This window comes from Miniopterus natalensis, chromosome 7, assembly GCF_054644295.1.
Source record: "Miniopterus natalensis isolate mMinNat1 chromosome 7, mMinNat1.hap1, whole genome shotgun sequence".
Taxonomy (NCBI): domain Eukaryota; kingdom Metazoa; phylum Chordata; class Mammalia; order Chiroptera; family Miniopteridae; genus Miniopterus; species Miniopterus natalensis.
The window spans coordinates 16984010-17010473 of record NC_142087.1 but is presented as its reverse complement, the minus strand read 5'-3'; the positions used below and the strand labels follow the sequence as shown (position 1 = coordinate 17010473).

Below are 26464 nucleotides of genomic sequence, written 5' to 3'. Positions count from 1 at the left end.
GGTAGGGGGATCGACGGTTGGGGAGGGGAGCTGCCGGGCTACAGGGCTAAAGAAAAGCAGGCCTCAGGCTCAGCTGGCAGGTCTGCTGCAGACAGACCTCAACCCTGCCCCTCTAGTGATTTCTCTACCTGCTTGACCCTCTCAACCCTGATACCAGACCATTTTCTGCTTTTTCCTTTTCTTGTATCTCACCTTTCTTGTAATTTATCAAGGTTAATTTGTCAGGGTGAGCTTGTGCCTTGTTCTGGCCTTGGGAGCTTGTCCCAGGGGAGAGTGCATCTTGTTGGGAGACTGGGAGGAAGGGCCCAGTGCTGCCTGGCTGCCCTCAGAAGCCAGCTTTTTTTGAGCATTTATGGGATCACCAAGATTTGATGATCTTGAGGAGGCCTTCAGGTTCCCTAGCTCCCTGGTACCTCTATTCTCAGACCAGCCAGAGGTGGCCTAGGGAGGGATGCAGCCAGGCTGCTGCAGGGTTAGAGCATGGGGCAGCTTCTCATCTCACTCCAGGCATGTGCCCTGCCTCCAGGATGGAGCTTGGGCTAGGGGCAGCTTTCCCTAACCCTGGCCTGTTTTCCTCCCTGATTTACCAGAGCAGCCTGGGAGCGTCCTGGGCCCCGAGTGTGCCTCCTGCAAAAGAGTATTTTCTCCCTACTTCAAAAAGGAGCCTGTGTACCAGCTTCCCTGTGGTCATCTCCTGTGCCGGCCCTGCCTGGGTGAGAAGCAGCGCTCCCTGCCCATGACATGTGCAGCCTGCCAGCAGTCATTCGCCAGCCAGGACGTGCTGCGGGTCCACTTCTGAGTGACTGGCCTCAACCCGAGAAGACCTGTTGTTGGGAGGAGCAGAAGTGGGGATCAAAGCCCCTCAGGCGCTGAGGGGCTTTCCTTTTCCAAGGGCTTTCCCTTTATTGCCTCCCACAGTGTAGCACAGCCAGGGAATGAGGGGTGTGGGAGGGGGCACTCCACTCCTGCTCAAGTGGCAATAGGGTAACAGAGCCATACTGGGCCTCGGAGGGATGCCCCTGCTCTCCTGTACCTCCCTGCCACCCCTCCTTCTACCAGAGCCCAGGGCCCGCTATAGCCAGCCCACCCTGCTGAGAGCCTCCAAGTTATTTGCCCCCCTGTGCCCCCCCCCCACATGTGTGCCTCCCCCATCCGGCAGGGTGGATGTGAGTGGGCACAGCAGACTGTGGCTCGGGGTCTCAGAGAGAGCTTCCACCTTCAGTGTCACCCAAAAGTGGACTGACCATCACGGGGGTCTGTGGAGTGAATGACTCAGCCCCCAACTAGCAGACTATGTAGAGCCTTAATAAAGCGGTGGTTGACGTCTGCTGTCGGCCTCCTCCTGATGATTGTCTGCCTGTGTCATACTCCTGTCCCCCTCCTGCACCCATACAAAGTGGAATTGTCACAGGGCAGCCGTGACATAAGCAGTCAGGCTGTAATTCGGTCAGATGCGTGCTGTGTGAGGGTTTGTAGGGGTGTGTGTGGGTGGGGAGGCGGTTGAGCATCCTTGGGGCTGGGTGCCAGCACACACTTTGCTGTGTGACAGCAGAGCTGCTGCCCTCTGAGGGGAAGGCGCCTTTTCTGCCTCGGGCCCATTGCAGGAAACCTACTTGTTTGTAAGCTGCATTTTTTTCCATTCAAAATTTAGTTTTATGGAGTCCCAGAGAGTAAATATGTATTCTTACAATTGTTTACTATACAGAATAGATTCTAGTCACTAGAGGACCGTCAGTGAAAAACTGCACCGTGCTTTTCTCTCTTCTGAGCATGTCTAGGAAGGAGCAGTGCAGAGAGGCTTCATATTTTATCCTTGAGATTCCATCCCAGGCTCCTGTGGACAGGCCACGGGGCCCCTCTGGCCACCCAGGGCTCTGAGCTACCTCCCCTTCCCATAGGCCTGCGGCCCTGCTCCTGAGGGGGACCCTCAGGGATGGAGGCTGGCATTCTCTCTGGTTTTCATGCTCTGCACATGGGGCAGAGAGAACTCCAGTCCTTACACTGAATTTTATGAAAAATTCAGCTTCTCAGACTGTACTCCAGATCCAGGAATTTAGAGATCTGAGGTTGGGGTTTGGGAATCTGCCTTTTAAAGAGTTCCGGGGGGGATTTGTATGTCCCAAAGGTGGCTGCATCCTTCCCTGTGCCTCCCGGGGGTGCTTCCCTTGACTCAGCCTCATGTGAGACTTTAGGGTCTGCACTGGCGAGCAAATGAGGCTCCCGTGTGCCCTTGGCTGTAATGTCTGGGCCAGTCCCGATTCTTGCCTTCCCTTCCTTGCATGCTTGTGTTCTAGGAAAAGCCCAGCATCTTTAAAAAAAAATACATCTTTATTGATTTCAGAGAGAGGAAGGGAGAAGGGGAGAGAGAAACATTAATGATGAGTCATTGATCAGCTGCCTCCTGCATGCCCCCTACTGGCATTTGAGCCCGAAGCCCGGGCATGTGCCCTGACTGGGAATCAAACCGAGATCTCCTGGATCCTAGATTGATGCTCAGCCTCTGAGTCACTATGGCCACGCAAGCACCAGCATTTGTAGCAAAATCACTGGGGGTGGGGTAGGGAGGTTTTATCTTCAGCCTGTCCTGGTTTCAGGGTAACAATTTAGTTCCCACCAGCAGATTGATAGCCTCAGGGAGCCCTCTCTAGAATTGCCCTGTTTACCCCACCCCTGAGAGCCAGAGGAAGCCCCACCTGGGGTCAGCATAAAGCATGCCCAGATGAGGGCAGAGGCTGCCTCCTTCCCTGCAGGGGCCTGCTGGGAAATTAGGCATGGGAGCCACTGGGCTGGACAGTGCCTGTTCTCAGGCCAGGTAGAGCCACACTACGTCCTTGGGGATTTGCTCATTCTTACCTCATTTTAATGAGCCTCCAGAAGGAAGTGGTGGTTGCACCACCCTTGCCAGAAACACTAAGCACTGCTGGGCTCAATTTCTCTCCCCTAGAAAATGGGAATAACATTTCTCTTGCAAGCTAGATTCAGAGACAGTTTATTTCTCACTAGAACCCAGAGCCAGGCACAAAGCAGCAAACACAAGGGCTCCCCTGACTCTGAGAGAGTCAGGGCTGCAAAGTCTCGAGGTGACACAGCTCCTTTGCCCACTGCAGGCTCTGTGGGACACTTGTCGCCTCCTCTCCTGTATTGTTTTGTCAACGCAAGCCTGTTGGGGAGTGCAGCCCTGGGCCTCCCAGAGCAGGAGGCTGGGCTGTGTCCCCAGGCTTTATGAGTCAGGGCACTGGTGCTCATCCCCTAGGTGCAGAGTGGGACCTCACCTGTGTCCTGGCCTTCCTCTCTGTGGGCCAGAGGCCCCAGCCCTTGACCTCTGTCTGTCCTCACAGCGGCTGGGCCACACTCACTCATGCTCTGCTGTCGCTCTCCAGCCTGAAGCAGGTGGGATGGAGGGCGCCTCAGGAGTAGTCCTGGAGGTAGAAGACGTAGAAGAACCAAATTGCTGGAAGAAGGTGAGCAGCTGCTTGGTGCTTACAGAGTATTCCAGCCCCTGGCAGCCAGGCCGCTGGGCCCTGCGGCACCTGAGACCTGGGGAGGAGCAGGCCCCCCACCCCCATGCCTGGCTGCTTCCTGTGGGTCTCCAGCTTGAGGCTGCTCAGCTGCTGGGTGCCTTTCTATTCCCAGGAACCGGTCCTCTGCCACCTGGGTTGCTGTAAGTAGGTCTGTAGACAAAGAGACCTGCCCCTGGAGGAAACCGCCTGCCAGGCCACTGCTCACCTCCTGCCTGTGGTATTGTGATACTGGGCTGGCTGTCATTGTGATGGCCACTGGATGGGGTGGGGTGGGGCTGCTCAGGCTGGCCCCCTCCTGCAGCGCTGGCCCCTCTGCCCACCCTCAGCTTCCTGCTCAGCCCTCTCATAAGCTGTTCTTGCCTGCCTGACTTCTCGGTTTGCTTGCACAGGCAGGATCTTTCCTTCCAGTTCTAGGAAGGGGAATGGCTGGGCTGGGAATCAGCCAAAGATGCACTATCCCATATAGTAACCACTAACCTCATGTGGCTATTCAAATTAGTTAAAAATAAATTAAAAACTCAGTTCCTGAGTCGCACTAGCCTCATTTCAAATACTTGATATCCACATGTGCAGTGGCTATTGTATTGGACAGCAAGATATGAAACATTTCCACCATCAAAAATAGTCCCGTTGGACAGTGCTGGGCCGAGTGGGAGCTGGGTGAGACGCCTTGGTGTCTCCCTGGGCCCTTAGGCACCTCTCCTGGCAAGGCCGTATCCCCAGCCCACCTTGCTGTAAAGCGCCGCCTCTTGGAGAGGATCTCCCGGTGACACGGGGATGGTGAAGGAGGAAGAGGCAGCCTTGTGGCGGTTGGGAAGTTCTTTCATCAGTGTTTGCACTGGTAGCAGGATGATGCTACTCGTACCATACTGCCACGAGATAACCTCACACACATTGTGGATCTTTTCCCTTCCAATAGTTTATTCTAAGGGGGAAAATATGTGTGTGTGTACTGTGTGGTTCTGTTGCCTACTAGTTCCCTTAACATTTCATGGGCATTTCACTAGGTGCTATTCTTACTGTAAAGATCATGAAGAACCAGCCAAAATAGCGAGGACCACACCCTGAAAACGAGCAGCTTGAGTTGTGGGGAGAACTAACCCTTGAACACACGGACCAACGAGACATTGAAAGATCCAGAAGTAGGTCCAGCTGCATGTGGAAATTCCTGTGCTCGACCCGCGGCACTGGCAGTGAGCAGGGGAAAGGGGGGCCTGTCAGTAAGTGGTGCTGGAGTCACTGCAGGGGTGAAAGCGCCCAAGAGCTAGAAGAAAATGGAAAGAGGGAATTCCAAGGAGGAAAAGTTCCCCGATCCAAAATCCAGATACACTAAGGCAAAAGGTGGATGCTTTTGACTACATACGGATTAAAAACAAAATCCTCTATTAATAGAAAAAACACACCACCAATTCAAAGTAAAAGCAAATTACAAGCTGGGAGGATATATCTGTAACTTGTTTTACAGCAGTTAGGACCCCCAACATATAGCTCCTATCAATAAGAAAGGCACTGAGGAGCGCACGTGGCCTTCTGCACATGTCAGAGATGCGCAGCCATGCTCATGGTGTGTGAAATGAGAACCCTGAAATGCCATTTCTTGTTTAGCAGATTGGCACAAATCTCAGAGTCTGGCCACAGTCTGCTGGAGAGGCTGTGGACGAACGGGTGCTGTGCGCTGCTGGGCATGCGAGGGGTGCGGCCTCTGCAGAGGGGCTGCGACAGTACCCAGTGGGGTTGCATACGCATGTACCCCTGACCCAGCCTTCCCACTCCTAGGGCTCCAGCCCAGAGATTCTCTGGCAAAAATATAAAGAGAACAATCCTGGCCCTGCCAGCACGCAGCCTAAACAGCCTAAACTCGTCCCTTGGGCGCTGAGGAGCCGCCGTGGAGGGGCCAGCTGCGCCCGAGGCCGGGCCCAGGAACAAGTGGCTTACACATACATGATTCTGTGTATACTATCAAGGAGACTGTGGAGACTTAAAAGGCCATCCTTGTGTGTTAAAAAACCTTTGCATTCAAAAGTGGGGTTTTTTTAAGTTTTTATGTATCGAGCAGACTGTCCCGGGCATTGTTCTATGTGCCGTGTGTGTTATCTCATTTAATCCTCACAACTCTTGGAGGGAGGAAGAAGCTGAGGCCCAGTTCCATGAAGAGCTCATCTGACTGACTCCAAGGCCACCGACTTTTAACTCCAGAGACGCTCTCTAGGAAGCAGAGGCAGGCAAGGAGCTGACTCAAGTCCCTCCCACAAAGGTGGCCTGCATGTTGTTACCGCAGGGCGTTTAAGGATCCCTCCATGGAACTGGGACCCTGTGTAGGACACAGGGGCACCGAAAGCACTGATCTGGTGGGAGCCCACCCAACTCCATGATCTATAGGAACCTGTCCACCAGGGTCCAAGCTCACCATACAACCCAGAACCGGAGGAACAGAAAATCTAATTATAGAATAACTTGTGACTAAGCTTTTGAAATCTCAATAATATTACATCTGTAGGCACAAAAATAAAAGATGTTCCCTTAATAAAGGCTCAGCAGAGTTAACTTCATGCAAATGGATAAACCTCCTGGTTGAAATGTCAATGGAAAAGTACCCTCAGGTGCAGCTACTGAAAGAGGAGGGTGGGGCAAAGAGCAGGAGCAGAGTGGCTCCATGCGCAGTGGTCTTGGGCAGGCTTCGGCCAAGGGCGGTGGGTGCTAGGATCCTGCCAGGTGTGGCTGCCATACTGCAGATAGTGACCTCAGCTGTGTGAAGAGGTGGCTGAGGGAGATCGTTTGAAAGAGAAACTGGGCGTTGGGAAACAGTAACCAAATGAGCCCCGCGTGGTCCTGGTGGGGCAGGAAGACATGAGGGATGGACAGACTTGTGGACGGTCCCAGGATGGTGTCAGGAAGCAGAGGCCAGAGTAGGAAGGAAGGGGGGCTGCTGGCAGTCTCTAAACAGATAGGGAGAGCTGGGTTTGCACAGAGGGAGTAGAGAATCAGGGTGGGGGAGACAGAGACACAGACTGGCCTTACCCCTCCCACGATTCCTGACACCCTCCCCTTGGGCCCAGGGCCCAGACATCAACTGTGACTCAGCTGATTAAATGCAACCCCATGGCTCATTAATTAGGACGCCTGTAATTAGCCTGTCTCAGAAACCAGGATCCTCCAGAGAGAGCCCCTCTCACCTGCCTTCCTCTCCCTCCCACCCGAAGGATGAGATCAGGCTGGGAGGGAGCCTGCCCCTGGGAATGAGGAGGGGCCAGGAGCACGAACACCAGCGGAAATGAGATGCTGGGGCACGCGTTTATGCATGAGATGGCCTTGGTAAATTGACCTTCTATAACGAGATGACGGAAATGATGGCAGCCGCCTCAAGCCTTAAGTTTCCTCATTTAAGAACCCGGGGCAGGCTGGGCGCGGCCCACCCGCACCTGCTCGAGCTTGGTCTGCAGAGCACCACGCAGTTCAGCCTTAGAGTGATTCTGAGCAAGACAAGCACAGACTCCGGCATCAACGTGCCATTTCACACTGTGATGTTGCTCAGCGACACTTCCCTCAAGTCCCCTCTTACCCTCCCGTCTACCTCCCGCGTTACTTTTCTGCAGCTCTCCCACTCCTCTTGCAAAGCTCTTTGGAAAACTCATCCCAAAACTTAGTACTCCTCCTTTCCTCCTGACTTCACACCGCTGTGGCTGTTTTAAATGATTGGTTGCTAATTATTTGACACGTGTTCCATCCAAAGGGGCACTCTGTTCCTTCTCTTGACTCGGCGGGCTCGTGGTGCCTCAGACCCATAGCCTGTGGCAGCAGTGACCCTATGTGATTTCCGAGGCTGTCATGAAATGCCACATGACTTCTGACTCATTTCCTGGAACTTGCAAGAAGTTCCCGAGGCCACCATATTCCCAAAGCCACCAAGCTTCAAAAAGCCTCACAGAGAGGCCACAGGTAGGCAGGAGTTCCAGTCGGCAGACCCAGCTGAGCCCGGCCTTTGGGTCCTCCCAGGCCGGGTACCTGGGCATGTGAGTGAAGGCGCGTCCAGATGACGCCAGCCCCGCGCTGTTCACTCTTTCCCACCGAGGCCCTGGACATTGTGGAGCAGAGAAAAGGTGTCCTTGTTATGCCCTCTTTGGACTCCTGACCTTCAGAACCCACGAGCATAATAAAATGGTGCTTATTTGGTGCACTGCACTTTGGAGCTGTTTGTTACACAGCAAGTAGTAACTAGAACAACCACAAAATCCTCAACAACTCCTACAGAGAGGCCTAGGGGGAGGAATCAGGAGGGAAAAGCCAGAATCCTCTTAGCAGAGAGGGGAAGGGACAGCCTGAAAATGTCCCTATGCTAATACTCTGTGTCCTGACAAATGTCTGACTGCAGGCAGTCACCACAGACAGAGAAACGGGCCCATTGGGGCTGGCCAGCAAGCTAACTCATTTACTGAAGACCCAGTGTGAGGCCCGTTGCAGGGTCCTAGGGACACATTGATGACAGAAAATCTGTCTAGTAGGGCAGAGAGACAGGGAAACATATGAATAAAGCGTTTCTAGGTCAACCACATCAACCTGCAGGAGGTTAGAGGTGGGCGCAGGAAAAAAGGGATTGATTCTGATTTCAGAAAAATATCTTAGGGGATTTGGGGGGCTTGGCTCCACAGCATCCATTGTCCTTTTCTAATATCACCCTGATTTTCATTTAAGACATTACCCTTTCTCCACTGGATAGAGTCTGAGGAAGCTTTATTCAGTCGCTTAAGGGATGGCACATGAGCCAAGCTAAGCCGAATAGACAGCCCTCCTTGGGATGGGAATCTGGGCACAGGGGCAAGGCTGACGGCACCTGAAGCCATCCCTAGAGTGGACGCTCTTGGTTCTGCACCCAATATGCCCCAGATACTGTGGGACTTGGTTGATGATGACTTATTCCTGGCCTGTCTCCAGAGACTTGCCCTCAGCCTATGGGAGCCACCCTGCCAAGGAAATGCTTGGAAGGGTCCTTCTCCCCAACCTCCTTGACCAATGACTAAAACACAAATTATATATATAAAAGGTAACCCTCTTGCCTCATATTAGGGAAACTCTGTGGTGCCACTCTACTTGGGTGCTCTGTGGGATCAGACTGAGGCTAGGCTCCAGCTGAACCCCCACTTTACCTGCTCTTCCTCTGTCCATCCAGCTTCCCTCACTCCTGAGAGCCTCCCTCATAAACCGTGGGTACAGGGTCCCAATCTCAGGCACTGCTCCTGGGGGATCTGACCCATCATTTCATGAAACGTTATGGGTTCCTGTTTCATGGCCCTCCAGAACCATAGTTTCCAAGCCTGGTTCTCTACCTTTTCCTTAAATTGTGAGCTCTCAGTAGCCTTCTAGTAAATTCCTTCTGCTCAAATTTTCCAAAACAGAGCACAGAACCAGGAACAGACAGCTGGTAACAGATTCTCAAGAACACAAGGGGCAAGTCGGATTGTCCAGGAAGGGCCAGGAGACAGTGAAACTGATGTTTATCTTCTGGTTTGGACTCGGGTCCTTGGGCAGGTGGGGACGAAGCAGCTGAGTCGTTGCAGCCACGTGCCTCCCGAGGGCAGGGTGCTGGCAGACTCAAGGACCGAAATGCCTAAGACCCAGACAAGAGAGGCCCTGGCCTGGCATTAGAGGGCTTGCTCTGGCCCTCCTGAGGGTGAAGCCAGGTGATATGCCCACCCAGAATCTGTCCCCTGTGGGCTGTGGCATGGAACGCCCTGCCTAACTTTCCCACTACAATTTCTATGGCCTGGGGAGCCCTCTTCCCTGGGCCTGCACCCCAGGGGGACCACACTTCAGGTGCGCAAATACGCCTTCCTGGCGAGAGAGGGAGGCAGTGTGTGGGGTGCACAGGCAGAGCCTAAACCTGCAGCCTGGAATGTCCACGTCCCTTGGGATGTGGGACAAAACAAAGCTGTAGGGAGAGGCCAGCTCCCCCAGCTGCCAAGTTCTGCTACAGGACTCTGAGGAGTGTGAGAATCCCAAACTTGTGTCTGGGCGTCAGGTCGCCGGGAGCATGTACTTGTCAAGGGAGGAGGAGAGAACATGTTCTATTTAACGTTTTGTTAGCTTGACTTACAACTTTTAAACATTTGGTCAGATTTTAGGCCAGATGCCACAAAAATTGAGACTGATGGGTCAAAAAAATTTGTTATTATGGAAAATTTTATACACATACCCAAAAAACCAGGTTAGTCAAATAAGCTCTCATGGTAGTCATCGCCAAATTTCAACAGTTCTTAACTCATGGCGAGCTTGTTTCTCGTATACTTACCACCCAGTTTGCCCCTCTCATGTTATTTTGAAGCAAAATAGGGCACTAGATTAACAATTTCCATCAGAGCCTCGAAAGACACGGGCAGTGAGCCTGTCAGGGCTGCTCTGGCATCGGGCTGCCAGGTTGGGATCCTGCTCCTGCCTTTCGCTCCCTCTGGCTCTGCAGGAAATTTGCTCAACCCCTTTGTGCCTCAGCGCCCACGTGAATAAATGGTGATAAACACGTCGCGACATTGTTATGTGACTGGCAGCGTAAGCACCGAGAGCGCAGTCAGACACCCTGGCCAGCCGCTGCTCTGCAGCCTCTGTTTGGACATTTCCCCTGTTTGGTGCAGAAAACGGCTAGGTCTTGGGAAATGAGAGGATTTTTCTTTTTAAAATTTTTATTGATTTTTTTTTTGGGGGGGAGACAGAAAAAGAGAGAGACACACACATCAATTTGCTGTTCCTCTTATTTATGGATTCATCGGTTGATTTTTGTATGTGCCCTGACCGGGGATCAAACCCACAGCCTTGGCGTATGGGGACGATGCTCTGACCAACTGACCTACCCAGCCAGGGCCCAGAGGATTTTTCTAAATTGAATCCAGGGGCATCTACTGGATACCAACTCCAAATACAGTCTCCCCAGTGGAGAAAACCAGCACAGTCCCCATGCTTTGCAGGCAGCAGCTACTGATCTCAGGGGGAAGCCCTGCGTTTCTTTTCTCCATCAGGAGATACAGAGTATCTCGTTGTCAAAGAGAGGGTGAGTAGAGCTTTAATAATAGTGAGGAGTGAGGGGTCTTACAAACAAGGTGAAACCAAAATATTAACAATAACGTGAAGGCTGATGCAAGTGACGGGATTCCTTGTTAAGACTTCCGAAGGAATTTGCGCTGCTCTGGAGGACAGGCACATACATTTACCTCAGGTTACTGGACCATAGAAATAAAATTTAAAGAGAATTCACTAGGAGACAGGAAAGGGAAAAGAAGTGAGGGCACCATAGGAAATAGAAGCTGGAAGCTGGGTCTATGCAGGTGAGTCCAAGTCAATCATCAACCATCATGATGTAAACAGATCAGGCCTGTCTGGTTAAAACAGGAACACTCGGGTCAGATAAAAAATCAGGTCCTGCCACGTCCTGTTTCAACAGACAGAACTACAGCATAGCGACACCAAAAGGTGAATAATAAATGGTTAAAAAGAGAGAGAGAGAGAGCCCTGGCCGATTGCTCAGCCCGGGCTCAAGTTGCCCCAGAGCCCCCTAATTCGTGTTCGGCCTCCGCCGGCCTAGCAGCGCGCCCTCGGGGGGCCCAGGGCCCAAGACGCCTCCTGCCCCCCTCGGACTTTCGCTCTGCTTCCCGCCACCCACATCTCTTGTTCTTCTGTCCCGCTGCTCCTTGGGGGGGATGCGGAGATGCCCTGGCTTCTCCCCAGCCCTGCAAAGGGGGCAACACTGTCCCCAGGGGTGCCCCAGGCCTGCCTCCTGGGCCCGGGACCGGGACCTGGGAGCCCCAGGTGTGAATCCGCCCCCACAGCCCCTGCACAGGCTTTATTGCAGAGTCTGTCAAAAATGCTTTTTCTAGTTTATTTTGCTTTTTATTTAGGGTTTTGTGGGGGGTTTTGCAATAAGACTTTTTCTGAGGTCTTTCCATTGCTGATTTCTCTTCAGCTCCGTGTACCCCTACCTAGAGATCTGATAAAGGTTCACCTTGAACTTCTCCTGTTTGATTGAGATGTGAGGACCTTTCCTCTTTCTCGCTCCTGGAGTGGATCCATCTCGCTTTCCTGCCTGTCCCCTGCGGCCTGGCATTTCCCTCAGGCGCCTTGTCCCTGCTCAGTGCACCCTCCTTGACTCAATTCTGTAAGTGGTTGTGGGGCTCCTGCCTTTTGCTCACCTCCTCATAGTTCACGGGGTGTGTGTGTCCACACTGGCGAGGGCCCTGAGGCAGGACAGTGGAAGACGGGAGGAGAGAAGCTCTACTTGCCGCTGGCAGGAGAGTCCTTTTGAAAATGAAACCAACTGCCCTCCCGACAGGTAGCAGAGATGTCATATGGCACAGACCCTGGATTGATCCTGAGAAAACAGGACTAAGAGACAGGAGGGGGGACACCAGGGTGGTTCCCTGTTCCCTGTTCTCAGAGAAGATGGTCTGAAATAAGGAAGTACTTGAAAGAACATTCTGAGATGTGGGACTTAGTCTGGAGGCTTACAAGTCTGGTTATGTAAAGATTTCAGAAAAGCTTAACCCTTTATAGCACCTTCATCTGATCCCCTTCAGGCTTCAGTGAGACAGGAAGTGAGGTTAAGTACATCAAGCAAGTGACCCAGGAGCAGGTGTGACTTGCCCAAGGTCACACAGTAAATCCCTCGAGAGCTGAGGCTGGCGCCCAGGGCTCCCCTTCCTCCCTCCCTCTTTGCCTTCCTCCCTCCCTTTCTGCTTTCATAATTGTTGAAAACCCACTGGTTGGCAAGCACGGTACCAGGGGTGGGCCCACAGTGCTGCACAAGAAAATAGAGTCCTTTCTGTCCTGGGGCTCTCATTCTAGAGACGGTACAGCCATAGACACATACGCCCACAACATACACAAACAGTGGTTGTAGGTGCTATTAAACCCATCGACACAGACCCAAGTTTGAAAATAACTGAGGTGAAAAGGGTTGCATGCTCCAGGTGAGTGGTTAGGGAAGGTTCCTCGTAGAAGACATTTAAGGAGTGGGGAGGGTTGGGGAGCCTTCTAGGGCAAGGAAATAGCAGATTCTGAGATTCCAAAGTGGGGAGTGGGGTGGGGGCAGGGAGAAGCAGGTAGATTTGAGATATATTTTGGAAGTAGGACTCTGTTACGAGTGATGGAAAGAGAAGGACCAGGGTGAGTCTCAGGTTCTGGGAGGAGCTGCTGGCTGGGTGGTGGTGTGATTGCAGAGTTGGGGACCCTGGGAGCAATCAGGGGAACAGGTAAGAATCAGGAGTTGAGTTTGGCCATGCTAAGTTGGAGAGGCCTATATTTCAATATCCAAGGGGAGGCGTCATTGGGCAGTTGTAACTATAAGTCTGACACTTGGGGGAGAGGCCCAGGATGGAGATATAAATTTGGAAATCCTTAATTTGTAGAAAGTATATAAAATCATGAGACTGGAAGCAGCCACCTAGGAAGAGGAGAGGAAAAGGCACTCAGGCCTGAGTCCTGGATGCTCTAACATTTAGAAGTCAAGGTCAAAGAGGAAGAGCCAGGAAAGGACACCACAATGAACACCCAGCATGGTGGAAGAAAAACCAAGAAAGTGGTGTCAATGGAGCCAAATGAAGTGTATTTTTGAAAAGGACAAGGGCTCAGCCATGTGGAATGCTGCTAGGGGATTATGAAAAATGAGAACATAGGCATGACCACTGGATGTGGGAACATGGAGGTCATTTATGACTTTGATCACAGGAGTTTCAGAAAATTGGTTGGGACAGAAGCCTGAGTGGAGGGGGTTGAAAAGTAAATGTTGACTTCTAAGAATGGCAGACGGACCATAATGGAAAACCAAGGCAATTCTTAACTCCAGGGAACACAAAAAGTTGTTCAGCGATGGAAAGGTCACCATAGTGTGCCACATGGGTTAGCTTTGAGGGAGCGTTTGCAGTCTGACTCATAATGCTGACCTACCCACTTGCCATCCCTATAGCAGGGAGGCGGTGGGGTGGGGAGGGATGGGCAGGGAGGGGGAAGAACTAAATCTTCCTTTTCAAAATGATGTGGGAATCAAGGTCCTGAGCTGAGCGAGGTGTGGGAGACTTAAGGCGGGCCTGTGAAAAAGGAGTTTGGGGAAGGGAACATCTCAGGGAATTGTAGAAGGGGGATGTGATATCCAGAGGGTCCTTGTGACATGTGAGGTGATATATTTACAGTGCAGCCAGTCAACACAGTAAGGAGACTTTTTCCAGACCATGCAGGTTCCAAGAAGGAGGTATCAGGAGTAGCAGGCCTTCTGGCATCTGTGGGGAGGTGGTGTGCGGGTTCTTCAAGGGGCTCTGGTGTGGGAGGCAAGTCTCAGGATGCTGCTGCTGGTAGACATGGCTGGTCTGCTCCAGGGCCTGAGCCCTTCAGTTAGGGTAGCCCCATTCGATTTTAGATGGTAACTCAGATCTGAAGTGCAAAAGAGGGTAAGGTGCTGGGTGGGTGCAGGCCACACAGCTGGCCTAAACCAGACCTCTGGCCTCCTCCCTTTCCTGTCTCCCAACCCACAGAGTCTCAGGGAGGCAACAGTTCGGACCATGCTTCTTTCTAGGTCAGGAATGGAATGAGAATGTTCCTCCTGGGTTAACCCAGGAAGATAGTGTCTGGAAAATCTCTTCAGCTGTTAAGAACAAGGGCATTAATAATACAATACTACTTGTAATTAACTTGACACTGGTGCAGGCACTTTTCTAAAAGTCTTATATTTTCCATGATTTCATGCCTCACAACAGCCCTATGAGGTGGGTGTTAGTATCTACCCTACTTCGCACTGAATGAAAGGGAGGCACAGAGAGGACAAGTGACCTGCCCAAGTCATGACCTTTCCTGGAACAGCAGCCAGATTGCAACAGGCCATTGGGCTCCAGTGTCCTCACGGGCCCTAAGCAGCACATTCCTGAAAAGATTGACACTGGGTTCTGAGTGTGGGAGGCCTCCTCCCTGGGACACTGGACCCTTCACATTTATTGGGAGGAGGCAGCCCTGTCTGCCCCCTCCTCGAGCTTCCTTATGGGACTCTGGAGAGGAGGCCAAGAGCCTGGGGGCTGGAAGAGCTGGGGCCACAGGGGTACTCTGGTGGCCCTGGTGGGGAGCGAGGCTGCAGCCTCTTGGACCCACCAACCTGGGGTCATGAACCAAAGGCTCCTTCCTCAAACCGGGCCTATTTGGCTATGACTTCTTCCTTCCAAAGCCCATATGCCCTCACCCCACCCCAGTCCTGGTCCCCATGAACTAGGATCTTAGTGGGGGTAGGGATTGGGGCAGGCTAGCTGTCAGGCTCCATGGGGCTCTCCCCATACCTTTGGACCTCACTGGATTCCTGGCTCCCATGTTCCTGCCGGGGAGGCGAGAGACGGGGACATGCCAAGAAGCTGCCTCCAAGGCCCCCAGTCTCTGAGCCCCTGCACCCTGCTCTGGGTGTGCGCGCGGGATGGGAGCAATCCCAGATTCCCCAGGAGCCTGCCCCCCCCCCCCCCGTGGGATCCACCCCCTGAATGCTGCTCCCTTACCTCCATGGCTGGGCTGCCTGGTCCACGGGGCTGCAGGCAGCCATTTCCTTTCTTGATGCAGCCAGTACAACCACCTCCCTTCACACAACCTGGAGCGTGTGCTGGTCCTGGTCGCTTGTCCTCTCACAGGGCCAGTGCTCCTGATGGGGTCCTGCAGGCATATAGCCCTCACCCTGTTCAGTTTGCGGAAGAGGAGCGCACGGGGCCAGATGAGAAGGTGCAGGCAAGTTTATTAGGACATCTGAGTCCAGATGGTTAAAGCATCTGTGTACAGATGGGCTGGGCTCCAAGTGGCATCAGCGCCAAGTGGCTGGGGAGCAAGTCTCTTTACAGGGTGTAGGGAGGGAACTTCTTGGCGTGCCCGGTTCTTCCGAGCAGTAGTGGAGAGTTATCAAATGTAATGATCAGGTTGTTGCTGGAGTTCATCTAAAAGTTACTTTCCCATGCAGGGGAGGGGTGAGCCCTCAGGAGCATTAAGTTTTTGTCCAAACCTAACACTCCCCACTACCCCTGGGCCCATCAGAACCTTATTTCTTATATATCAGCCCCTTGGGTACCTATCACCCGCTTCTCAGGAGGCTGATGGGAGGATAGGGCCCCTAGGCCCCTAGAAAGCTTAGAGACAGCCCCCAAATGACCCTCGTTTGTCCCTTTCTCAAGTCCTGAGAGCTGCAATCACAGTCACAGCAGCTCCTGCCACACCGTGGCCACACCGCTGCTAGTGACAGTCATGAGGCCGGCACTCCTCCCCTGTCATCCGCTGCACACACAGGCCCACGTGCGTCCCCAGGCGCCCAGGCGCCTGAATCACTGCTGACGGCTTGGGACCTGGTGGCGTGGGCTCCTGGGGATCCATTGGGGAAGGGGGGAGGTGGCCACGTCACCTCAGAGAAAACACCTGTGGCCATAAATAGGCAGCCAGTGAAGGCAGCACAGCACAGCCTGCACAGCAGCACCACGCTGTACCCACCTGTGCCAGGATGCCCGACGCCATGCTGCCCGCCTGCTTCCTCAGCCTGCTGGCTTTCACCTCTGCCTGCTACTTCCAGAACTGCCCGAGAGGTGGCAAGAGGGCCATATCCGACCTGGAGCTGAGACAGGTATGACCATGGTCCACCTCTGGGCTTCCGGGAAGCGGCAGAGCCCCAGGGCTGGCACCACAGTGCAGGGGCTGGGAAAAAGGAAGGTTGTGGGACAGGCGGGCTTTAGGGGAGTTCCCAGTAGAAGCGAGGCCTGGAGTGGATGAGCAGAGGGGACCAGATTGCTGGGCAGGCTAGGACAGGCTGCAAGGCTTCCTGGACACTGTCGCCATTCAGATAAGGGTGCAGGAAAGAGAGGTCTCCACAGTAAGGGCTTGGGGCTGGATCAGGGAGAACTGGGCAGTAAGGCCTCCTGTGTGCCCATGGGGGCCTCTCCGCCAGCAGTGGCTGGAGCAGCAGAGGCTCTGTCCTGCTCAGCATCCGAGGCCTTCTCCATCCAGCTCCCAGCCCCTCCCGGCCACAGGCCCTGGCTGTCGTCTGAGCTTGCCTGAGTTGGAGGTGCCACCCAAGCACCCTGGGAGGAAGTTCTGCTGGGTACCTAGCCCACTTCTCTCCTGCTGCACGTCTAGTCGATTCCCTTTTAGTCCATTTTCTTTAGAGCTGAAGGAAGTCCAATCACCATGCTCAATCTCAATTCTTCCCAGGCCACAGGAGGCTCAATTTTGAGCGGTTGAACAAAGTAGAGCGGGTAGCTGGGCAGACTACAGACTCCCTTCCCTCCGCTCGGTGCCTCTGCAGGCCTGAGTCACCTAGGGGCCTCCAGCCTCCGCAGGGCCCAGCCCCGGCGCCCGCCTGGCTCGTGCGCAGGCGGGTCCGCAGAGGCCCACCAGCTCGAGGGGAAGGTGCGGGGAGGGGGCGGCGGGGGAGCGAGGCCAGCAAGGGAGGGGGCGGGAAATGGGAGGAAGGGCCTGGAGATAGGTGGTGGGGGCAGGGACTCGCTGCTCGGATGGTGCTAGAGACCGAGCTTGAGTGATGGGGGCCGGAGAGGAAGGCCTGCGTTAGGGAGAAAGCCGCGGGAGGTGCACAGCGCTGAGGCCCCAGAGCTGAGGACGGTCTCCCCGCTGCGGTGGCCCCCGGGAGAGCCTCTCCGGGGTGGGCGCGGGAGGACGCTGGGTGAAGTCCCTGAGAGAGCCTGAGCCGCCCGTCAATCAAGCGAGGTTAGTAGATGCTGGCTCCCCTCCTCTGACCCTTTCTGGGGCCAGAGGGGCCCCAGGGCGACGCGGAGCCCCTGGCCCCCGCGGCCCTCCCCGCCCAGAGGGGCCCCGGTCCTCCGCCCGGGCTGGGCCACCTGGACCGCCCCGCCTGCTCGCCTGTCGCCCCCAGTGCCTCCCCTGCGGCCCCGGGGACAAGGGCCACTGCTTCGGGCCCAGCATCTGCTGCGGGGACGAGCTGGGCTGCTTCGTGGGCACGGCCGAGGCGCTGCGCTGCCAGGAGGAGACCTACCTGCCGTCGCCCTGCCAGTCGGGCCAGGGGCCCTGCGGCGACCGGGGCCGCTGCGCCGCCCGCGGCATCTGCTGCAGCGAAGGTGCGGGCCCGGGGGCCGGCGGGGTGGGGCGGGAGGGAGGCGGGGCTGGCGGGGTGGCCTGGGGTCCGGGTCCGGGCCCGGGGCCGCCCCGCTCAGCCCCTGCTCCCCGCAGAGAGCTGCGTGGCCGACCCCGAGTGCGGAGAGGGCGCCGGGCTCCAGAGCCGCGCCCGCGCCAGCGACCGGAGCAACGCGACGCAGCTGGACGGGCCGGCGGGGGCGCTGCTGCTGCGCCTGGTGCAGCTGGCGGGGGCCCCCGCGCGCGCGCGGCCCCGCGGCTACTGAGCCCCGCCCCGCCCGCCTCGCCCTCGAAGCTCGAAAAATAAACCTTTAAAATGCACTGACGGTGGTCGCTCCTGTCTCCGGGGTGGGGAGGGCCGAGGGCGCGAGGGCGAGTCGCGGGCGGTTTCCGGACCGAGACGTAGGCGGGTCCACCCGGAGAAGGGAAGGTCCCGAAAGGGGAGCGACCCCGGCCCGCAGAGTGGCAGATGGAGCTAGGGACAGGCTGCCTGGGGGGGAGGGGGGAGTGGTCCCGGGGCGGGGGCGGGGTCTTAGGGCGGCGGGACGGAAATCAAAGGCGGGCGGGGCGGGGGGCGTCCGTGGACAGCACAGCGAGAGAGAGGGAGACAGACACTGAGACGGGCGGAAAGGAGACGGGGAGAAAGGCAGAGGGGACAAGCCAAGAAGTGAGCAGGAGTTTCTGTCGCCATTTACATCCCAGGAGACAGGGACACGCCGCTTCAGGGGCCCACCCAGGTCCCCAGATTCTCAGTTCCATGTCTTTGCCATCCGAGGCTGTGAGGTGTGTGCGGGAGGGGGAGAGGGACCAACATCCCCAGGCCAGCAGAGAGGGCCGGTGCTCGCTGCCCAGGGGGAAACTGGGCACCCCCACCTGGCTTCTCAGCCACTGAGACACTGAAACCCGGCTGCAGGCCTCGGCCAGGTACTGCCATGCGAACCTCACACCCACTCAGACCCAGGCAAGCAAATGACTGTTAGGGGCAGGCCCCGGGGTTCTGGACCACAGTCACAGACAGAGACGCTGAGATACACATTCAGAAGCACAGGCACACTCAGAGAAACCGACACAACCGACTGGAGGATAGACAGGCACACACACACACACACACACACACACACTCACATCAGCTCCCGGACACAAGGACCTTCCACCCTTGGGCGCATCCAGCTTCAGGGCAGAGATGTCCACTTACAGGCCACTGCTGTTCTCTGTCCCTCCCTCTGCCCTTTTATCCCCTCACTCCTCCCCCCCCCCAACTCCTGGGTCTTCTCTTGCTTCTCCCCTTGTCCCCCTACACCCCTCCCTTTCTCTTCTGCCCCCTCTACCCCTCAGTTACCTCCCATCCTCCTTCCTCTACCAGCTCTGTTCTCTGCAGCCTCTCCCTGGGATGTCTTGCTCCAGGTCTTGGGGCGACAGGAGGCTCCATCTCCTCCTGAATTCTCTGCTGACTTGGAGGACCGCGTGGAGCACAGGCTGAGAAAAGTCACTCTGAGCCCCGACCCCAACAGCCAGCCTTGGGGCACAGCCTGGTGACAGCCTCAGCCAGCGCTGGGCTGGGGAGGTCTAGGTGCCAAGCCAAGGGGAAGCTCTCCCCTGGCCTTAGAGCCTGCTTTGCTGTCACCCCTGACCAGGCTCAAGAGGTGAGGGCAGGGGTCATGAGGGCTTCTATCTCTAATTAGCATAGGCTCAGGGAGTCTTTCTCCTTGTCTGTGTCCCTTGTCTTTTATGGTCATTTCTGTGGTCCTAGTCTCCAAGAACTCCTGTCCTGCAGGGTCCTCAGCATTGATAGTGTGACATAAAAATAAACCACGACAGTGGAAGTTCACTGATGTAGTCGACGTTTCTAGTTTTCAGACTGGAATGCTCTGTCCTAAAGCTTCACACAGCTGTGCAGAACACACCCTTGTTGCCCACAGTCCTCTAGGTGCACACACAGGCATTTTCATTTTACGAATTTCTGCTATTTCATAATCCATATGTACTAATTTGCACCATTTTTAACAAAGTAAATCTGGGGCATCTTTTCATACCAGAACATTTACTTCTATCACCATCTTTTTGTTTTGTAAATTTTATTATGAGAAATTTTAAATGTACCAAAAAGTAGAGCTAATAGACCAAAACCTTTCAAGCACCCACCCCTCTCAGCTGTAAGAATCATCATCATGGGGTGGCTTGTGTCATCTCTACCTTGACTCTCTCCTTCCACTTTTTTAAAAATTTTATCTTTATTGTTGAAAGTATTACAGATATTCCCCTTTTTCCCCCCTCATTGATCCCCTCCACCCAGCATCCCCCCGACAGGCCTTCACCACACTATTGTCTGTGTCCATGGATTATGCATTTATGCGTATAAGTTCTTTGATTAATCTCTCCCCACCCACTCCCCCATCTCTGCCTTCCCTCTGAGATTCGTCATTCTGTTCCATGCTCTATGTCTCTGGATCTGTTTTGTTCCTCAGTGTATTTTGTTTATTAAATTCCATATATGAGGGAGATCATGTAAAACTGAATCAGGAAGAATCAGGAAACCTGAATAGGACAATAACAACTGATGAAATCAAAGCAGCAATAAAAAAACTTCCAGCAAACAAAAGCCCTGGTCTGATGGCTTCACAGGAGAGCTTTCTAATTCTTTAATTCTTTAAGTTGTAAGGTTAGATAGTTTACTAAAAATTTTTCTTGCTTTTTGAGGTAGGCCTGTAATGCTATGAGCTTCCCTCTCAAGACTGCTTTCATTGTGTCCCATAGATTTTTGGTGATTGTGTGTTCACTTTCATTTGTTTCCAGGAAGTTTTTGATTTCTTTCTTGATCTTATTGGCAACCCATTCATTGTTTAATAACATGCTATTTAGCCTCCATGTGTTTGAATGTGTTTCAGTGTTTTTACTGCAGTTGATTTCTAAATTCATGCCATTGTGATCTGAGATGCTTGATATGATTTCAGTCTTCTTGAACTTGTAGAGACTTGTTTTGCACACTAACATGTGGTCTATTTTTGAGCATGACCTATGTGCACTTGAGAGGAATGTATATTAGCAGCTTTGGTATGAAATGTTCTGTAAATATCAATTAAATCCATCTGACCTAGTGTGCCATTTAGTCACTGCTTCTGTGCTTTTTGTCTGGAAGTCAGTGGGGTGTTAAAGTCCATGACTGTGACTGTATTGCTGTTGATCTCTCCCTTAAAGTCCTTAAGGTTGTTATTGATAGGTCCTTATTTACTACCACTTTAATTCTTTATGCCTATGCTTCTCTATTTCTTCTTATTATTACAACAGTCCCTTTAACATTTCCTGCAATGCTGGTTTGGTGGTGATAAACTCCTTAAGCCTTTTTTTGTTTGGAAAGCTCTTTATTTTACCATCTATTTTGAATGATAGCCTTGCTGGATAGAGTAGTCTTGGTTTCAGGTCTTTATTTTGCATTACCTTGAATACTTCATGCCATTCCCTCTGGCCTGTAGAGTTTCTGATGAGCAGTCATCTGACAGCCTTATTGGAGCCCCTTTGTAGGTAACAGATTGCTTTTCTCTAGTTGCCTTTAAGATGCTCTCTTTGTCTTGAATTTTTTGCATTTTAATTATGATGTGTCTGGGCATGGGCTTCTTTGGGTTCTTCTTGCTTGAGACTCTCTGTGCCTACTGAACTTGTGTGACATTTTCCTTCACCAAGTTAAGGAATTTTCTGCCATTATTTCGTCAAATAGGTTCTCTAACCCTTGCTTACTTTCAACCTTTTCTGGCACTCTTATGATGTGAATATTGTTACATTTCATGTTGTCCCACAGCTCCCTTAGACTGTCCTCCTGTTTTTTAATTATTTTTTCTTTTTGGATCTCTGATTGATTTTTTTCTACCCTGTCTTCTAATTTGCTGATCCTATCCTCAGCTTCCTCTAATCTGCTGTTTATTCCTTCCACTGTATTCTTTATTTCTGCTATGTCATTCTTCATTTCTGATTGGTCATTTTTCATAGTTTCCATATCTTTTTTCATGCTGTTGAGCATCCTTACAATCAGTATTATAAACTCTATATCTGATAGATTGCTTATCTCCATTTCATTTAGCTCTTTTTCTGGACACTTCTCTTGTTCTTTCATTTGGGGCTTGTTTTTTGGCTGCCTACTTGGGTTTGTTTCTATGTATTAGGTAGGCCTGCTAGAACTCTCAGTCTTTTTGGAAGGTCCGTGGTGCAGGCCAGTGTCAGATGTTGTTTGTGACTGGCCTTGAATACCCTGTTTGGAGCTATCAACAACCCACAGCTTAAGGTCCCCTCTGTTGGATTTGAGTATGTTTGGACAGGACCAAGATGCACACCAAAGCCTGCTTTTGCAAGGCCCAGGTCCAGAACCACGTCAGGCAGAAACTCAAAGCACTCTGAGGTCTGCCTCTGCCTGCAGGCTGATTAATCTGATTCTCTTAATCAGCCTCAGGCTGTAGAAGCTCCATAGGGTGGGGCAGCTGATTGTTATCAGCCTCTTAATAAGCCTCAGTCTGTAGAATCTCAAGGGGGGTAGGGCAAGAGGTTTTCTTGCAGGGTGGGGCAATTGTTTCCCCCTCAGGCAAAAGCTGCTTGGAAGGTAAATGTCTGCCTGACTCAGCATAGGAATCCAGATGGCCGCTCTCTTAGCTCTATTCCCAGAGCTAGCACCCCTAGATTCTCCTCACACAGCTCTTGTCCACTCTGCCTTCCCTTTGCCAGAGCCCAACGTGAGTGGCTGCACACAAAACTTTGTGCGTTGGCTCTTTAAGAGGGTGCTTGCATTTCCAGCTGTCTCTCTCTCTCTCACAGACAGAAACTCAGCTGCTTTTCACAGCCAGATGTTATATGGGCACCTCTCTCATTTCTGGCGCTCTGGGCTGGGAAGCCCCGCTTGGGGTTTAGGCCCAGAGTCCTCAGTGAGAACCCCCCACAGCTGAGATCTCCCTCCAGACCTTCAACTGCTGTCTGTGGGAGCCTGGCCAGTCTTCTTGCGCCTCCGTGCTTCCTACCAGTCTCTATGCAGCCTCCTCTTTTCCTCTTTGTTTATGAGGGTGCTGTCCAGCTCGTCTTCGGTTGCAGTTGATTATTCAGGATGGTTTTTCTATATTTTAGTTGTCATTCCAGTTTGGTCTCTGGACAGTGTCAGTGTAGCGTCCACTGAGTCTGCTCCCATCTTTAATCTCCTCCTTCCACTTTCAAATGATCTTGAAGTCAATGTCAGCTGTCATACCATTTCATCTATCAACATTCCAGGGCACATCTCAAAAGATATGGACTTTTCTTATAAACATGACCACAGACTGTGATTACACACATGCAAACCCCAAACCAAATCTCAGCCATATATGAATACAGGCATACCTCAAAGACATTGCAGGTTTGGTCCCAGACCACTGCAATAAAGTGAGTATGGCAATAGAGTTGTAATCTCTTTGCTGGTAGAGGGTCTTGCCTCCAATTTCTAAAGAATGCAACATCTGTGAAGCATAATAGAATGAAACACAGTAATAAGTATGCCTGTATTCTCCAGTATTCAGGCATTATTCAAATTTCCCCAGGTATCACATGAATACATCTTTTGCAATTCATTGATATCTGAGTCCCTTTCTTCCTAAGGTACAAAAGAGAATATTTATCCTCTTGACCCTTTTACCTTTTTATTGTTCTGAACTTCCTGGAGAGACTAGCTTCCAATCGTTTTACTGTATTCATTACAAGCAGGTATAATCACATGACTTTACTGTATGTATGTCACCTGGACTTATTTTGCCTGTTCAGTTACATATTAAAATAATATAATTTTGTAATATGTTACTCTCCTTTTCCTTATTTTACTGCCAGGACTAATTACATATTTTTGAAGTTGTGTGTGTGGGTAGGCATATTATCTGGGAATTTCATTTCTGGGTAGTAAAGTGGGTTCACAGACACAGAGTAGTCATTAAACAAAGGGAGAGTTGGAAACCATTGTCCTGGACAAGAGCCCTAAGCACTCTGGAGGTTTGAAGGGGTCATTCCAAGGAGGAACAGAGGCCATGGGACTGAGCCAGGAAGAAGTGTAAGGAATGACAGTGAGCTCGCTCTGCACCCAGTCCGTCTGGCCACTGGACAACTTCACTTGGCCTGCATTTCCTCAGCACCTCTCCCAGCTCACCCATGGGACCTCTGGGATGTCCCCAGTAAAAAGAGGTCATAATCAGACCCAGTGTTTTTGAAGCCAGAAAAGAAAACACTCTGGCCTTCAGATTTACCGAAAGAATGAGACAGTGGGTGGGCGGAGTGTCTGAAAGGGTGAGGGGACCCTGAACTCAGTCCCAAGGTGAGGAAGGCTAAACTGACATCCTTATGTTCTGTGTAAGCCACTGGGGTGTGGAGGGTACACAGAGCACTCAGGGCTGAGAGTGAATTCCCAGGCGGCAGATCCCGAATTTTCTGCTGATGTGGTGGGTGGACATGCAAGCTTGCCAAAGTGTGAATCCATACCCACATATCCCTCCAGCTGAGGAGCGTGGTTCCCTGTGTGGTTTCTGAGGGACCACAGAACTTGTATGACTTTCCTCAGATGCCCATTTATGTGTAGCACATGCTTCTCCATAGCTGATTTGAACAGGACTCTGCTTTGAGTCATCTCCTGTTCCTTTCCTGAAAACCCCTCCACTACCCCCCATTGCGGGGGGTCATAGGAGGGACCTGCTTTCACAGCCTCAGCAAGAACCCCAGTCTAGGTTGCTGTTGGCCACTGGGGCTTTTAAAAGCCTCTTCTCTATTTATTCTCTTCATACCTCTAATACTGATCTTGTTCTCATTTGTAAAAACTTTTATTCAAGCATAGCATACACACAAAGTGAACGAATCACATGTGTGCATTCTGATGAACTTTCATAAACCGAGTGCACCTCTTTTACCAGCTCCCAGGCCAAGAAGCGGAAAATGACCAGTGCTCCAGAAGAACTCTTTCCCATCGCCACCCCACCCAGCCTCTGGCACCATGGCTTGGCTCTGCCCTTTCTTGTGAATTATATGAAGAAATTCTCGCAAGCCTCTTTAGTGTAGTTTTTTTCTTCCCACTCTGTCCGCGGGATCCACATGCTGTTAGGTCTGGGGAAAAGCTTGCAGTTCTCCAGTGTGACAAAGCCACAGAAGTAGCTTTTAAATTTTTTATCACTAACAGATTGAGCGGTGCTCCTGTTTGGTTTGGCCCCGGCCTTCCCCGATGGCTGCCCACCCCTGGGTGAGTGAAGTGGTGAGTGTTGGGGGAGAAGGTTTAGGCTTTTATTGATTCCCGATGATAGGTGAGAAGATTCTTCCTGTTGGTTGGCGATTTTTGACTGTCAGGGTCATTTCTGTGGCCCTGGGCTCTCAGGAACCCTGGTTTTGCAGGGTCCCAGCTTGGCCTCGTCTTCTGAGTACCAGGGGCCTCCTGTGGCCTCCAGGTTCCCGCGGACATGAAGGCCCCTCGGCTGTGGAGGGCGAGGGTTGTCCTGCGCCCAGCCGTCAGCGTGGCTGCGGCTTCCTTCCAGATGTCATTCCCTGGCCGCTGGACCCCTGACAGTCCCACTCGCGTCCCTCCTGCTGCAGGCCCCCAGCTCTGTTTGGGGGGAACTGGGGCTGCTTCCACCTCTCTCATTGTGCCCCGTTTTCCTCCAACACCCACACCCGCAGCCCTGGCGGCCGCGGGGACAGCGAGCCCTCCCTTGCCTGGGGGAGCAGCTGACCCCCGTCCTGCTCCGAGTGCCCAGAGCTGCAGACGCGGCCCCCGCGCCCCCCGCGCCCCCACCCCCTTCCCTCCCGGCGCGGACACAGACGCCAGTCCAGTGCGAGGGAAAAGCTGCTTTATTTAATTTTCATCACTTGCGGGCGGCCCGCCGGGCGCCGGGCGGAGGCCGCCTAGGGGCCGCAGGCGGGGTCGGTGCGGCAGCCGTCTGCGGGGAGAGCGCGCGGTCAGGGCCGCCCGCGCCCCGCGCCCGCCCCCGCGCCCCGCCCCGGGCCCGCCGCGCCGCTCACCGGGGCTGCAGCAGATGCCGCGGGCGGCGCAGGTGCCCCCGTCCCCGCAGGGCCCCTGGCCCGACTGGCAGGGCGACGGCAGGTAGGTCTCCTCCTGGCAGCGCAGCGCCTCGGCCGTGCCCACGAAGCAGCCCAGCTCGTCCCCGCAGCAGATGCTGGGCCCGAAGCAGTGGCCCTTGTCCCCGGGGCCGCAGGGGAGGCACTGGGGGCGGCGGGGGAGCCCCCGGAGGGCTGAGCCGGGGCGGGCCCGGCCCTCCGGGCGGGGCCGGGAGGGGGCGCCGGGGCTTCGGGTCGCCCTGGCGCCGCTTTGGCCCCAAACGCGGCCACAGGAGGGGAGCCAGCCCCCCCACGAGCCCCCGGGGTCCCGGGCGGGGGGGGCACTGCCCTGCGTCCCGGGTCCCTCCCTCCGAGCGGGCGCGGCGGGGCGCGGGCGCTCACCTGGCGCACGTCCGAGTCCATCGCCGCCCTCTTGCCGCCCACGGGGCAGTTGGTGATGTAGCAGGCGGAGGTCAGCGCCAGGAGGCCGAGCAGGCGGCAGGCGAGGCTGGGCGCGGCCATGGCGCGGGCTGGGGTCCGACGGCGACGGCGCGGCCGGCCCGGCGATCGGCCCTTTATGCCCGGCCCCCCCGGGCGCGGGCGGCTGTCTGGTCCCGGCGGCCGCTGGGGTCAGGCCCCGCGCGCCCCTCATTTGCAGGGTCGGCGGCGGGGTCAGCGTGTCAGCTCATGTCAGGCGGGCCACGGAGCCTGCGGCGCGGCCTGGGCCCCGGGGCGACAGAGAGCGTGGGGTGGGGCGCGGCCCAACCAGGGCCTCGCTGGCTGGGCCCGGCACTCGGGCGGGGCGGGCAGGCGCCCACCTCGGCGCCCCCAGG

At 53.9% G+C, this 26464-nt stretch overlaps 3 protein-coding genes across 3 annotated transcripts in view; 2 read left to right on the top strand and 1 right to left on the bottom strand.

The window, feature by feature from the left end:
• The window catches only part of UBOX5 (U-box domain containing 5), a 34210-nt gene extending 32863 nt beyond the window's left edge, over positions 1-1347 (top strand). Inside the window, exon 6 of the mRNA XM_016212092.2 lies at positions 591-1347. Within this exon, the coding sequence (XP_016067578.1) occupies positions 591-799 (209 nt within the window). The 3' untranslated portion in view covers positions 800-1347. The remainder of the gene's footprint in view (positions 1-590) is intronic.
• A 14655-nt stretch (positions 1348-16002) lies between these two features.
• On the top strand, positions 16003-17869 carry AVP (arginine vasopressin). Its single transcript, XM_087818574.1, has 3 exons — positions 16003-16122; positions 17386-17587; positions 17700-17869. The coding sequence occupies exons 1-3, from the start codon at positions 16003-16005 to the stop codon at positions 17867-17869; spliced, it is 492 nt and encodes a 163-aa protein (XP_087674700.1).
• A 7609-nt stretch (positions 17870-25478) lies between these two features.
• On the bottom strand, positions 25479-26153 carry OXT (oxytocin/neurophysin I prepropeptide). Its single transcript, XM_087818573.1, has 3 exons — positions 26034-26153; positions 25596-25797; positions 25479-25513 (listed from the first exon to the last, which is right to left on the bottom strand). The coding sequence occupies exons 1-3, from the start codon at positions 26151-26153 to the stop codon at positions 25479-25481; spliced, it is 357 nt and encodes a 118-aa protein (XP_087674699.1).
• Between the last annotated feature and the right edge of the window lie 311 nt (positions 26154-26464).

Excerpts from the sequence above, each read along its gene's own strand:
- AVP (XM_087818574.1), top strand. The coding sequence starts at position 16,003 with ATGCCCGACGCCATGCTGCCCGCCTGCTTCCTCAGCCTGCTGGCTTTC. Across the intron at positions 16,123-17,385 it reads CCGACCTGGAGCTGAGACAG|TGCCTCCCCTGCGGCCCCGG; the intron begins GTATGACCATGG and ends TGTCGCCCCCAG. Across the intron at positions 17,588-17,699 it reads CGGCATCTGCTGCAGCGAAG|AGAGCTGCGTGGCCGACCCC; the intron begins GTGCGGGCCCGG and ends TGCTCCCCGCAG.
- OXT (XM_087818573.1), bottom strand. The coding sequence starts at position 26,153 with ATGGCCGCGCCCAGCCTCGCCTGCCGCCTGCTCGGCCTCCTGGCGCTG. Across the intron at positions 25,798-26,033 it reads TGGACTCGGACGTGCGCCAG|TGCCTCCCCTGCGGCCCCGG; the intron begins GTGAGCGCCCGC and ends CGCCGCCCCCAG. Across the intron at positions 25,514-25,595 it reads CGGCATCTGCTGCAGCCCCG|ACGGCTGCCGCACCGACCCC; the intron begins GTGAGCGGCGCG and ends CTCTCCCCGCAG.